General features: G+C 42.5%; 1 protein-coding gene across 4 annotated transcripts in view; it reads right to left on the bottom strand.

Annotated features, from left to right (window-relative positions):
* brat1 (BRCA1-associated ATM activator 1) overlaps window positions 1-15,344 on the bottom strand; it is a 37,812-nt gene that overhangs the window by 21,032 nt on the left and 1,436 nt on the right. For 3 of the 4 annotated variants that reach the window (XM_078240076.1, XM_078240078.1, XM_078240077.1), the window contains exons 2-6: window positions 14,086-14,235; window positions 12,272-12,426; window positions 10,059-10,206; window positions 3,729-4,140; window positions 1,757-1,876 (exon numbers count right to left, since the gene is read on the bottom strand). In XM_078240076.1, the coding sequence (XP_078096202.1) occupies window positions 1,757-1,876; window positions 3,729-4,140; window positions 10,059-10,206; window positions 12,272-12,426; window positions 14,086-14,212 (962 nt within the window). In that variant the 5' untranslated portion in view covers window positions 14,213-14,235. The remainder of the gene's footprint in view (window positions 1-1,756; window positions 1,877-3,728; window positions 4,141-10,058; window positions 10,207-12,271; window positions 12,427-14,085; window positions 14,236-15,344) is intronic. The other variant, XM_078240079.1, reaches the window with a different exon arrangement.

The raw sequence follows: 15,344 nt of genomic DNA, 5'->3' as shown, positions 1-15,344 counted from the left end.
CCCCAAATGGTTTTCACCAAACCCATGTCTGGTCTTCTCAGATTTGACCTCACGTACATTTCCCACTTCCATCACACTACATCCTGCACCCTCTCCCTTCCTTCTCCCCTATGTACTCTATGAATGGTATGCTTTGTCTGTACGCAAGAAACTATACTTTTCACTGTATAACAATACGTGACAATAATAAATCAAATCAATAATACCTGGACCTTGCCGCAATAATAGTTGCAGCCTCTCAAAGTGCACAAGCATCACTCTGTGCATGTCACACTGACGGATTATTACTCCCACTGTGTACACAACTCTAATGCACCAAAACTCCCAGATGCAGCTTTTATTTGACCATTGAATCTTATAAAATATTGCTGAAAAAATATTTTTTGTTGAAGTTTATCATCTTGCACTCATCAGGACAATTCACAAGAAAATACCAATGTTAAGGGAAACAACATTTATACTGAGAGAAGAGAGTGCTGATTGGTTGGCAAATGGACTCTGATTGGTGAAGGTTGCCATCGAGGATGTACTAGCTGATGGTGACTGACAATTAAATGCCAATCATTGTTTGAATTTTAAATCAGACAGCTTGACTCTGATTGGTCAAGACATTGACCTGGGGAATGGCTGTCAGTTATTTTGTTTAGTTGAAACAAGTGCAAGGTGTGTACATGTTCTGTTGGTCTGCAAAGAACATAGCACTGTCTGTTGATATATGCAGCTTCCAATATATGCAAAGGCGTCACATTGCAAGTTCGAATGACAATCCTAAATTGGTCGTCAGTGTAATTCTTAGCACATTGTGGATTATTTTGCCAATGTTGAACAATCATGGAATCACATCTAATTCTGGACACAGTGGGCGGAATTTTACCAACACATCCGCTCAAGATTCGCATGATCCTGCCCGAGGCCAATGGAGAATGCCATTCTCCGAGGCTCGCCCGCCCCCGGAATCGGGGTGGGCATGCTGGTAAAATTCCAGCCAGTGTTTTGAGACCCCTTATCTTCATATGATAGCGAACTAACAGCTACTTTTGACGTAGATGGAGGAAGGATGGGATTTTACGGCGTCGCTCGACCCAAGAACGGAAAGTCCCGTCCGAGGTCAACGGACATTCCCATTGTCCCCCTCGCCTGCTCTGATTCCTGTGGCGGGAGGGGGGGGGAACAGTAGAATTCCGGTGGAAATCTCTTGTTTGGCCTTTACCAAAATGGTGTCCGGTCAGGCCAACACCAGAACTCTGTATATGGATGCCATTTTGGACACAAACTGAAAAAAGGGCAATATGTGTACTGAATTGCTTGTTTACAATATTCTAAATGAAGTAATCATATAAATCATAAATGATATCATATAATCATAGAATCCCTACACAGAATCCCTACAGTGTAGAAGGCAGCCATTTGGCCACTGTGCCACCGTATTGCCCCTGGTGTCCTAAACATGTTTGTGCAGTTTGTCGTAGCTCACTCTTATCAATGACCTATTTTGCTCCACCCCCTTCTCTAACTGTATAAACGCCATCATATTTCTCCTACTCTTTAGCGCTGAAGTAAAGTCATAAGGACCCAAAACATTAACTGTTTCACTCTCCACAGACTTATTGAGTTTATCCAGCATTTTTTGTTTTTATTTCAGATTTTTAGCATCTGTATTATTTTGTTTTAATCATTATGGTATTTTCACTGATCAGTACATATTTAATTTCTTCCACAATACATTTATTTGTAACAGAAGTAAACGCTTCCATACCAGTTCTTGAGCTTTAGGATCCCTGAAGCTAACATCAATGCTTCAGCCTGATTCAGTGATCTCAATAAGAGACTTAGTAAATCCCAGATCTTCAGCTCCAGTACATCACATGGAACTGCTCTGCAGGATAAAATGAACACCATACTTTTTCACTCTATACACAGTGCTTAGAAAAAATAAATCACACACATCAGGAAAAGATCCTTCTACCAATCACAATGTCATAATGTTATATATTTAAGTAGCTGCATGACTGCGTTAAAAGCCAGTCACATGATTTGATGGTGGTGTCATTGGGGTGTTTCACAGGCTACTGTTTGGTTTCAGTTTCTATTCTGTATAGTGCAGAGAACAAGTCTTTCAATAAACCTGTTGTGTGTTACTTTGAATCCGTGCGTGCAAACCACATCTTTGTGCTTAAAACCCACAACTCCTAATAGTTACAAAAAGAAAATTGGCCACAAGGTTGGGGTAAAATTTTCTTTTTGTAATGTACTATGTTTGGGGTTTTAAACAAAAAGAAAATGACATGGTTCGCACACGTAGATTCAAAATAACATACAACAGGTTTATTGAAAGAGATGTGTTCTGTATTGCACAGAACAGAAACTAAACAGCAGCCTGTGAAACACACCAATAACATCACCATCAAATCATGTGACTGGCACATAAAGCAATCATGAAACTACTTAAATATATAACACATAGTTATGTGTCTCCTTTCTACTTTCCCATCAGTGTGGCATTATCCCTGATTAGGACTGTGGGATAATCCAGGCACGATGCCAACTGGCAAGGGTAGGAAGTCTGATTATTTTTCTACCTCCTCTGGATCACACAATTGGCAATGATAAACATCCTCTCAGAGTACAAGGATATTAATGTGATTGCAATTAAGCAGCAGTTTCAGTTGTGAAGATTGTGAAACTTCACTCCACTCACTTTTCATTCTGCAAATATGATGGCGAATTCACAGTAGGTTGTATGTTACAAGATTTACATCTGTAAAAGGCGGTGAGTAATTTTCTCCTCCTTGTTTATTCTTTTACATAGTCTGTTCCTTTTGCCATCAATTGTAAAATTATTAATAAAATGCCAGGATAATCAGGGTAACTCCCCTGCTTCTCTTCAAAAGAAAGCCATGAGATCCTTTACTTAAGGCGGCATTGATTTAACTCATCTGAAAAATGGTGCCTCCAACAGTGCAACACTCCCTCAGTATAACAGTGGAGTACCAACCTAGAGTTTTGTCTACAAGTATCTGTAGTGGGACTTGGACCCACAAGCTTCTGACTCAAAACTGAGCCAATGCTGCTGATCGACCAAAGCACCCATTCCTGCTCTTAAGATATTATCAATAAGCAATGAGATGACTATTACTGGTACTCTCAAATATTCCCACAGTACATTCTCTTGGGTTGATTTAGAAAATAAATTTAGAAAATATTGTATATAGAACAGCAGCCATACACATTTGGTTAACTCTCAACTACTTGGCTAGTGTTTTACTTCCCATGCTCAGGTAGTTCTAAGTGGTATCATGGCAGGTTATAGCGCACAATATTGCTTCATAGTTTGCCAAGGAGATGCACTTAAACATACAAGTGAGTTGAAGCCACTTTTCCCCCCTAAGAATAAAACATTTGCTTCCAAAGGTTTTCCACCTAAAAAACAATCCAACTGGAATGTAACAAATTCACCATGTCTCTCTCTCCATCTTTATAACGTATCTTAAACCTACCTCTTTGACCATGATTTTTCTCATCTGCCCTAATATCTCATGTGGTTCAGCATCAAATTTTGATTTCTAATGCTCCGATGAAGTGCATTGCAATGTTTTACTAAATTAAAGGCAGTATATAAAATACAAATTTTATTAGTTCTGGAAGAAAATACAGCAAATTTCTGCTAATCACAGCTTCACCAGATTTATTTTTGTTGCCAAAATATTAAATAGCTCTTCCAGACTTACCTGGATATATTCAGGAAAAGCTCGGCTAAGGGTTGACCAATTCCAGTCAAGTCGCCCTTTAGAAGTAACTTTATACTTTCTTCTATCCTAGGCCACAATGATATGATGGCAACTGGATGGCTGCTTCCAGAGACCTTGGATAGTAGTTTCAGAGCCTGCTGGACATTGGAAGTGATATCAGACCCCAGGAAATCTTCAATGTGCGCAGTAATTGCACAAACACAATCTGACCAATGCACAGAATGCAAAGTGGTGACTGTGCCAGTTAACTGGACTTTGCCGCCATTCCCCAAAGAAGCAAGTTCAGAGCATTGCAAAGAGAAAGACAAAATATTTGCTAAAAGTTGACAAGCTGTCGAGGCCACAAATATGCTTGGGTCCTTCTGAAGCCGTATAATCTCATCAATACAGTCTGTTGGCAAAACAAGAAAGTAAATGTAATTCTTTGTTGGAATTAGAAACAGGATAATATAGCAAGTTTTCTGATAAAGTAGAAATTCAAACAGAGTGCTAATTTTAAAAGTACAGAATTTTCCCGCGCTGCCCACCACGGGAATCGTAGCGGGCGGGACATGGACCATGCAAAGGTCCATTGACCTCGGACAGGAATTTCCGATCTTGGGGCAAGCGTGGCCGGAAAATCCTGCCCATCGTTAAATACAAAGAACATTTATGAGTTGCATCTCACTGGTATTGAAAACTTTTAGAGCAAATGGAATGGGTCAGCAAATTTAGTGATCTATTTGCCTAATTGTAATGCTACTCGTGACATCCCCAAATCTGGAAAGTAGAAAACACCTGAGGTTAACTTTACAGCCCTGGCAGGCACTAAGAACAATCTGAATCTGGTGGTTTTGCCCAGTAACTCGAAGCAGAAGTGTCAATGCAGACATTGTAGATAGACAAGTGTGCTATATAATCAGAGTGGAGGAATACAATTTCCCATTGCTATCCTGAATATAGACCTTCTTCAGCCTTCAAGGAAAAATCCCACAGCCAGACATAAATGTTGTAATGTGGCACTTTCACATTCCTGTATGTGCACAAGTTTTGTTAATCTGCTGCCGTCAATGATGTGAAATCAGATCCACAATTTAAAATGGGACAAATTTGATAGAACCAGCCATTCAGGTTTTATAGAACTATTTTCTGATGCCTTTCCAGTGACAGGAACATGACACAGGCCTGATCCAAACTTTAAAAAAGATGCTGACAAAAGCACAATTAATTAGCCTTTGTGAAAATTCAAGGACAACGATTATAAATTGGTGATACAAGATAAAATAGGTAATACTTTACAGTCTAAGTGACAGCACAGAAGGTGGCCAGAAATAGACAGGGGCAACAAAGAACAAAGACCAATACAGCACAGGAACAAGCCCTTCGGCCCTCCAAGCCCGTGCCGCTCCCTGGTCCAAACTAGACCATTCTTTTGTATTCCTCCATTCCCACTCCGTTCATATGGCTATTTAGATAAGTCTTAAACGTTCCCAGTGTGTCCGCCTCCACCTCTTTGCCCGGCAGCGCATTCCAGGCCCCCACCACCCTCTGTGTAAAATACGTCCTTCTGATATCTGTGTTAAACCTCCCCCCCTTCACCTTGAACCTATGACCCCTCGTGAACGTCACCACCGACCTGGGGAAAAGCTTCCCACCATTCACCCTATCTATGCCTTTCATAATTTTATACACCTCTATTAAGTCTCCCCTCATCCTCCATCTTTCCAGGGAGAACAACCCCAGTTTACCCAATCTCTCCTCATAACTAAGCCCCTCCATACCAGGCAACATCCTAGTAAACCTCCTCTGTACTCTCTCCAAAGCCTCCACGTCCTTCTGGTAGTGTGGCGACCAGAACTGGACGCAGTATTCCAAATGCGGCCGAACCAACGTTCTATACATCTGCAACATCAGACCCCAACTTTTATACTCTATGCCCCGTCCAAAAAGGCAAGCATGCCATATGCCTTCTTCACCACCTTCTCCACCTGTGACGTCACCTTCAAGGATCTGTGGACTTGCACACCCAGGTCCCTCTGCGTATCTACACCCTTTATGGTTCTGCCATTTATCATATAGCTCCTCCCTACATTATTTCTACCAAAATGCATCACTTTGCATTTATCAGGATTGAACTCCATCTGCCATTTCTTTGCCCAAATTTCCAGCCTATTTATATCCTTCTGTAGCCTCTGACAATGCTCCTCACTATCTGCAAGTCCTGCCAATTTTGTGTCGTCTGCAAACTTATTGATCACCCCAGTTACACCTTCTTCCAGATCGTTTATATAAATCACAAACAGCAGAGGTCCCAATACAGAGCCCTGCGGAACACTACTAGTCACAGGCCTCCAGCCGGAAAAAGATCCTTCCACTACCACCCTCTGTCTTCTGTGCCAAGCCAGTTCTCCACCCATCTAGCCACCTCCCCCTTTATCCCATGAGATCCAACCTTTTTCACCAGCCTACCATGAGGGACTTTGTCAAACGCTTTACTGAAGTCCATATAGACGACATCCATGGCCCTTCCCTCGTCAACCATTTTGGTCACTTCTTCAAAAAACTCCACCAGGTTAGTGAGGCATGACCTCCCTCTCACAAAACCATGCTGACTATCGTTAATGAGTTTATTCCTTTCTAAATGCGCACACATCCTATCTCTAAGAATCTTCTCCAACAACTTCCCCACCACGGATGTCAAGCTCACCGGCCTATAATTACTCGGGTTATCCTTCCTACCCTTCTTAAATAACGGGACCACATTAGCTATCCTCCAATCCTCTGGGACCTCACCTGTGTCCAGTGACGAGACAAAGATTTGCGTCAGAGACCCAGCGATTTCATCTCTCGTCTCCCTGAGCAGCCTTGGATAGATTCCATCAGGCCCTGGGGATTTGTCAGTCTTTATATTCTCTAACAAACCTAACACTTCCTCCCTTGTAATGGAGATTTTCTCCAACGGTTCAAAACTCCCCTTCGAGACACTCCCAGTCAACACATCCCTCTCCTTTGTGAATACCGACGCAAAGTATTCATTTAGGATCTCCCCTACTTCTTTGGGCTCCAAGCATAATTCCCCACTTTTGTCCCTGAGAGGTCCGATTTTTTCCGACAACCCTTTTGTTCCTAACGTATGAATAAAATGCCTTGGGATTCTCCTTAATCCTGTCTGCCAAGGACATTTTGTGACCCCTTTTTGCCCTTCTAATTCCCCGTTTGAGTTCTTTCCTACTTTCTTTGTATTCCTCCAGAGCTCCCTCCGTTTTTAGCTGCCTGGATCTAACATACGCCTCTCTTTTCTTTTTGACCAGTCCCTCAATTTCCCTGGTTATCTACGGTTCTCGAATCTTACCCTTCCTATCCTTCTTTTTTACAGGCACATGCCTGTCCTGTAGCCCTAACAACTGTTCCTTAAAAGACTCCCACATGCCAGATGTGGATTTACCCTCAAACAGCTTCTCCCAATCAACAGCTGACAATTTCTGCCTAATCCCACTAAAGTTAGCCTTCCCCCAATCCAACACCTTACCCTTAGGACACCACTCATCCTTTTCCATCACTATCCTAAAGCTAACAGAATTGTGGTCACTATTTGCCACATGTTCCCCTACCGAAACTTTGAAGACCTGACCGGGCTCATTCCCCAGTACTAGGTCCAGTATAGCCCCCTCTCTAGTCGGGCTATCTACATATTGTTCCAAAGAACCCTCCTGTACGCATTTTACAAATTCCTCCCCATTCAGAGTCCCAGCTCTCAGCGATTTCCAGTCTATACCAGGGAAATTGAAGTCTCCCACTACAACAACCCTATTTTTCCTGCACCTATCCAGTATCTCCTGACATATCCGTTCTTTCACTTCCCTTGCGCTGTTGGGGGGCCTGTAGTACACCCCCAACATAGTGACTGCGCCCTTCCTGTTTCTAAGCTCCACCCAGAGTGACTCGTTACACGACCCCTCTGAATTGTCCTCCCTCTGCACCGCTGTAATATGCTCTCCAACTAATACTGCTACTCCCCCACCTCTTTTGGCCCCTCCTCTGTCTCGCCTAAAACACTTGTACCCCGGAATATTCAGCTGCCAGTCCTGTCCCTCTTTCAACCAAGTCTCTGTCACCGCAACCACATCCAAATTCCTTGTGAGCATTAAGGCCCTAAGTTCGTCTGTCTTACCTGCTATGCTCCTTGCATTGAAGTATAAGCACTCCAGACCTCCAGGCCCAGTGAGGTCATCCTCCCCCAGAGTGCTCTTCTTCTTTGCCAGCCTTGTCCTAGCCCCAAGCTCGTCCCCAGCCTCTACACTTGTAGACCTAATATTTTGATCCCCACCCCCCTGCCATACTAGTTTAAACCCCCCCGAACTGCACTAGCAAAACTCCCAGCCAGGATATTCGTGCCCTTCCAACTTAGTTGTGACCCGTCCTTGTACAGGTGCCATCCTCTCCTGAAAACTTCCCATTAATCTAGGAAAATGAAGCCCTCCCTCCTGGACCAGTCCTTTAGCCAAGCATTCAATTGTACTAACTCCCTATTCTTAGCCTCACTGGCATGAGGCATTGGGAGCAGCCCAGAGATGGCCACCCTGGAGGCCCTACTTTTTAGTCTGTTTCCCAACTCCCTGAATTGCTCTCGTAGGATCCCCCTGCTCTTCCTATCTATGTCATTTGCACCAATGTGTACAATGACATCCGTTTCTTTATCTTCCCCTTTTAAGATGCTCCTATCCGCTTGGAGACATCCATTACCCCAGCACCAGGTAGGCAGACTACCATCCTGGAGTCCCGTTCACACCCACAAAATCGCCTGTCCGTGCCTCTAACCGACGCATCCCCCACCACTATTGCTCTCCTAACCCCTCTCTTTCCTTTCCGGGCCACAGAGCCTGACTCTGTGCCAGTGACCTGGTCACTGTGTCATCCTCCTCCACACTATCCAAAACAATATACTTGTTTTGGAGGGGAACAACCACAGGTGACCCCTCCACTAATTGCTCACTCCCCTCCCCTCTCACACCTGTCGCCGAGCCCTTCCTATTATGAGAGACAGCCACTGGAATACTCTCTGGTACGTTACCCTTCTGACCTTTACTCCTCCTAACTGTGACCCACGTGTCTTCCTCCCGATGCCCCGGTGTAACTAGTACCTTATAACTCGTGTCAATTATTCTCACATTCTCCCTGACTAGACTAAGATCAGCAATCTGCAGCTCCAGTTCCGTGACGCGGTCCCTCAGGAGCTGCAGTTCCACGCACCTGGCGCAAATGTGAACCTCCGGGAGGCTAGGTGTTTCCAGGAACTCCCACATCCCACACTGGAAGCACCGAACTGGCCTATCATTCATAGTTACCCTTATCCTATATAGGTTTGGATAAAAATAACTTACCCTGCCTCACCCTTACCGCCTAAGCCCTGTGAGCCAAAGCCTTGACAGCTTTCACTCAGCTTCCCACTCACTCCACTGCCCGCTCCCGACGCTGTATAGAGTGACCTTTATACTAAAAAACACAATCTCCCAGAATCCCCTGCAGCCTACTCCCACTTCCTCAGAGTTTAAACCCTTGAAAAAAGCCCACGAGAAAAACAGATTAAATAAATAAATCACAGCACTTTACTCACCCTCAGTACAACCTCCTCAATCTGTACAGATACAAAATGCCTCTGCTTTCTCAGAAGACTAAGGAAATTTGGCATGTCAGCTAAGACTCTCCCAACTTTTACAGATGCATTATAGAAAGCATTCGTTCTGGCTGTATCACAGCTTGGTATGGTTCCTGCTCTGCCCAAGACTGCAAGAAACTACAAAAGGTCGTGAACATAGCCCAATCCATCACGCAAACCAGCCTCCCATTCCGCTGCCTCGACAAAGCAGCCAGCATAATTAAGGATCCCACGCACCCCGGACATACTCCCTTACACCTTTTTCTGTCGGGATAAAGATACAAAAGTCTGAGGTCACGTGCCAACCAACTCAAGAACAACTTCTTCCCTGCTGCCATCAGACTTTTGAATGGACCTACCTTGCATTAAGCTGATCTTTCTTTACACCCTAACTATGACTGTAACACTACATTCCACACTCTCTCATTTCCTTCTCTACGAACGGTATGCTTTGTCTGTATAGCTGTGACAATAATAAATCAAATAAAATGGTAGAACACAAAGAATTATTATTCCATCTTTTCCTGTTAGTTTCAAAATTTCACTACCCACTATGCAATCACCTGAATTTTTTCAGTGGTCTCAACAGACATTTACAATAGAAATTGAGTGCATACTTTAACAGAAAGCATATTTGCCTGCAAAAATAGATTTGAGAGAGTTTAAGTGATTACCATATTTACAGAGAAATTGAATCACAGCTTCATGCTGCAGCATATTTTGGATCCCCAAGAGCCATCCACACCGTACAGTTGCTTCCTCCCATGTTTCTGTCCCAAGGCTTGTTGGATTCCCAAACAGACTGCTCATAATCCCATCATTCTGGAATAACAACAGCATTGAAATTGTAGCATCACTTCTGATGAATAAATTACAATAAAAAGTCATTACTTTACTGACCAATCCCCCGTTCCCCATCAGCTAATTTTTCTTCAGCAAATTTAAAAACTAAAAATCATCACCAAGAAAATTGTAATTGGATACAGGTATCAACTTTCTGGGGGGTTACCATGACCAGAAACTGAACTGGACTCGCCAATTAAATACAGTGGCTATAAGAGCATGTCAAAATCCTGTGGTGACTAATTCCCCATCTGACTCTCCAAAGCCTGTCACCACCTACAAGGGACAAGTCAGGAGTGTGTGACAGAATACTGCCCGGATGAGTGCAGGTCCAAGAACACTCAAGAAGCTTGACACCATCCAGGACAAAGCAGCCTGGTTTGATTGGCACCCCATCCACAAACATTCTCTCCCTCCACCACTGACGCACAGTGGCAACAGTGTGTACCATCTACAAGATGCACTGTAGAAACTTAGACAGCACCTTCCAAACCCATGACCACTGCTATCTAAAAGAACGAGGGCATCAGACACATGGGAACACCACTAGTTGGAAGTTCTCCTCCAAGCAACTCATTATCCTGACTTGGAAACATATCGCCGTGCCTTCACTGTTGCAGGGTCAAAATCCTGGAACTCCATCCTTAACAGCACTGTGGGTGTACCTACATCACATGGACTAAAGCAGATCAAGAAAGCAGCTCACCACTATCTTCTCAAGGGAAGTTAGGGATGGGCAAGAAATGCTGGCCTTGCCAGCAATGTCCACATCCCATAAATGAATTTAAGAAAAATCTTATGGATCTGACTAAATCACATCCTAATCTTATATTTTTTTCTGGAAGTAACATCTCTTCGCCACAAAAACTGACATAGTACGAGAAACTTCTGATGGGGAGAACACTACTCAAATGCGACTTCCTTTAATTTCAAGTTAATACAAATCAGTAGAACATCAGGTGAACAGAGCACAAAGGAGATGCTGTTCTGTAAAAAACTACCATGACTTGTGGCTTTAATCAAAGTAAAAAGAAGCACTTACAAGTTATTGATGCAATAATGCTTAGTTCATGGTCATGCTGAATTATCAACCTGTTGTGCTGCATGCAATAGTTTGTAGTTATACAGAGCTGTTAACCTAAAAGGTTCCGAGGCACTTCAAAGGGGCATTATCAAACAAAATTTTACACTCTGCCACATATGGCAGATGATCAAAAGCTTGACCATAAAGACACATTTTAAAGAAGTGTCTTAAAAGGGGGACAGAGGTAGAGAAGTTTAGGATAGGATGTACAGAGTTTAGGGTCTTGGCAGCTGGAAATGCAGCCGTCAACGGTGGAGCGATTAAAAATCGAGTTTGGGCAACAGACCAGAATTGAAAAAAAAAACAGCTATCTCTGAGGGTTGCAGGGAATTACAGAAACAAGGAAGGGACAAAGCCACAGAGGGATTTGAAAATAAGGATGAGAATTTTAAAAACCGAGGTGTTGCTTAACTGGGAGCCAATGTTTGTCAGTAAGTACAGGACTTGGTGCGAGTTAGGTAATTGGCAGCAGAGTTTTGATGAGCTTAAGGCTAAGTAGCACTACACATATCACACATCAACATAAAATAGGAGTGTTCATTACATTTCAAGATACCCAACGTATAAAAAAAGATAAAGAACAAAACCAGAAAATGCTGGAACTACACAGTGGGTCTGGCAGCAAGTGAAAGGTGAGAAAAGGGTCAAAATTTTAAAAGATATTCACCCTTGGCGAAACAGAACACCAGTTTTGGATGTGGGTCTCTTCTCAGACTTAGATAGATCTGCTCTGTATCTTCAGCATTTTACATTTTCATTTTGAATTTCAAATATTTTCTTGGCGTTTCTTTCTTTAGATTTGTGCAGAAAGGCAGTTTTTCTGACCGTAACATTTTAATTGTGGCAACTGTGAATCATTGCCCAAATTTAACAGTCATGCTTACTGGGCACAAGCAAGCAAATCCTCATCAAATAAAGGAAGTTAAAAACTTGAAAATTAATTATTTTCTAATTACTTACCTCTAACTTACAGAAGTAGTTTTCTGAGGCTGCGAATAGTCCAGTCAGCCTCATAATGAAGGAGAGGGTGCTCGGATTAAGGTCCCTCTGCTTGGATATATTTACAATTATATCTGTCAGGCATGGAATCCTCTGAAGAATATACAATTCGGTTTCTGAGGGGAGCCCGGAAAAGAAAAACAAATATAAGTAAAATATTACATAGATTTAATGTCCAATTTTATTACTATAGTTTATAATGCTTCTTTATTTAATGCCTGTGTCAATATTTCCCCATCTCCTGAAGGCACTGACTCCTTGCAAAGATTCAGTTTCAAGGATAATGATTGCTCTCTGGCAAAGTGTGCGGGTCATGTCCACGGTGTCTGCCTGCTATTTAATCAGTGGGACATCTTAGCCAAGCCCAATTCTGTGCCGACACATCAATAATTTCACTTTCCAACAGGAATCGTTGGATAATGATCAGGAGGTCAGATCTGTCCATTTTCTTCATTCATACCCATCTATCTGAGGCCAATTTTAGCACTATCCTAGCTGTGAGCCACTGACTCAGCTCATGCTCAATATGTAGTCTTATGAGTTAGTTACTCTACTTTAAATCAGTTGTACCAACAGGGGAGTCTGCCATCTGTCTAGTGGTGACACAATTTATTATGCCAAGGACATTCCTTAGAAAACCAAAGTAGGGCAGCCAGCCAGATAAATGAGAATGGCAGATGAAACGATAGATCAACTTAACAGAAGTCCAAAGTTGTCAGCGAGCACTTTTCATAGAATCCCTACAGTGCAGAGGGAGGCCATTTGGCCTATCGAGTTTGTACCGACAACAATCCCACACAGGCCCCATCCCTGTAACCCCACATATTTACCTTCTTAATCCCCCTGACACTAAAGGTCAAGCATGGTCAATCCACCTCTCCTGCACATCTTTGGACAGTGGAAGGAAACCGGAGCACCCAGAGGAAACCCATGCAGATACGGGGAGAACGTGCAAACTCCGCACAGACAGTGGCCTGAGGTCAGAATTGAACCCCGGTCCCTGGCGGTGTGAGGCAGCAGTGCTAACCACTGTGCCACCACGCCGCTCTTTTGTCTGTGGAAATAATGTCCTGATTATCAATTCAGAACTGTACATGTTACTTGAAGGTGAATGGATCAAGCAGAAACAATCATGGAATCCCCACAGTGCAGAAGAAGGCCATTTGGCCCATCGAGTCTACACTGACCACAATTCCACCCAGGCCCTATCCCTGTAACCCACATATTTACCCTGCCAATCCCCTGCCACTAAGGGTCAATTTAGCATGACCAATCCACCTAATCTGCACGTCTTTGGACTGTGGGAGGAAACTGGAGCACCCGGAGGAAACCCACACAGACACGGGGAGAATGTACAAACTCCACACAGGCAGTTACCGAGGCTGGAATTGAACCCGGGTCCCTGGCGCTGTGAGGCAGCAGTGCTAACCACTGTGCCACCCATCTTTCACTCAACATAATCAGAACTCGCATTAATTTGCAATGTTAACCCAGTTCCTCGTAGGTGCACGTCTATCATAATTTGGAAACCTCACTTGGGGGCAATTCTACAGGATGGCTGCTGTGGGGACTTGGATGCATTGGGATAGAAGAAATATTGCTGCAATAGGCTAGATGACAATTGCTTTAAAAGCACAAACTGCATCATTCTCCAGTACTAATTTACCTTGGTGTGTGGAAAGAAATTGTATGAAAATTACAGAAATCAGATTAATTTCATACTCCATGCTGGTTGAGTTAATTGTGTTTTTTTAAAAAACTAATTATACAGTTACCGTCTTTTGTTATTGCCTGGAAACAATCAAGCAGCTTCTCCAAACAGGTATCATCAACAACTGACTGCCTGCTGTCTCCTAATACTGCACAAACACGGGGCAAAAGCTCCACATAGTCGCTTTCCATTCTCCAACAATATGAGAAATTCTCTGGGAAATGAAAAAGAAAATGTAAATCCTTGTACTTTTTAGTCTTCAAATATGCCTCAAATATTACTAACAGCTTTAAATACGCTACAATTGTTAGCTCATACCTGCTTAACATATACTGCAGAAGTTATATTCTCTCAAAAGCTCACATTCAAAGACAATTAGTGAAATACCATTTAATCCATATTTATTTCTTCAATATTGTGAAATATTTATATCTTTTTATAATTATGGTGATTTCTTCACATCAATTTTGTCAAATATCAAAGTATGTATGTATTCCAGACACGCAACAAGATAGGTATAAACATGGAAATATTCGTCAGATCTGGCACCAACTGTGGAAACAGAAATAGATTTGACATTTCAGGTCGATGAATCAGTTTTGACAAAGTGTCATCGACCTAAAACATCGTTAACTCTTCTTCTCTTTCCACAGATGCTGCCAGACCTTCTGAGTATTTGTATCATTTTCTAATTTTTTGTAACTTGTATTCATTGTTGAATTGTGTAAATAAATTGATAAAATGGTGAGGGCTATTGATGGAGAACAGTTAAGAATCAAATATACCTTCAGCCAAATAGAAAGCATTTATAGACAATTTGTTTCAATGGGAGACCAATAATGGTACTGCCAATTAATTGGGAGAAATGCATGCATTCATTTAGAATATTTGGCAGAAAAGTTGTCTTTCTTTTAAATTTCAGAGCTTTCAAAATGTGTACATATATAACAAAAACAGATGGCAATGTAACAGGAGGCATTAAACAAATGTTCTTAGTGTAGACAAAGTTTATACACGCGCTTTCTAAATTGAACAGCTAGGCAATGAGAAGTAAAAGGGATATTGGGAGGAGGGAATGAACAGACCAAAATTCCAGACAAAGAGATAGGTTTTACAAGAGGATTTGAATAAAAAGAGGGAGATTGCAAGGCGAGTAGCAGGGGATAGAAACATGAGGACACAGTGGTAGCCCAGAAACAGGGGAACGGAGGGTACAGGCCTCAGCATATTTCTGGAGAGCAGACCTCAGATAGGGTGGAATGGGACTGCAAAAAAATTGAAGATAAATAGCATTGATATCCAAAGGTTCAGAAGAAGGCAGTG

Source organism: Mustelus asterias, chromosome 23, assembly GCF_964213995.1.
Source record: "Mustelus asterias chromosome 23, sMusAst1.hap1.1, whole genome shotgun sequence".
Taxonomy (NCBI): Eukaryota; Metazoa; Chordata; class Chondrichthyes; order Carcharhiniformes; family Triakidae; genus Mustelus; species Mustelus asterias.
This window is presented reverse-complemented; position numbering and strand designations above follow the sequence as displayed.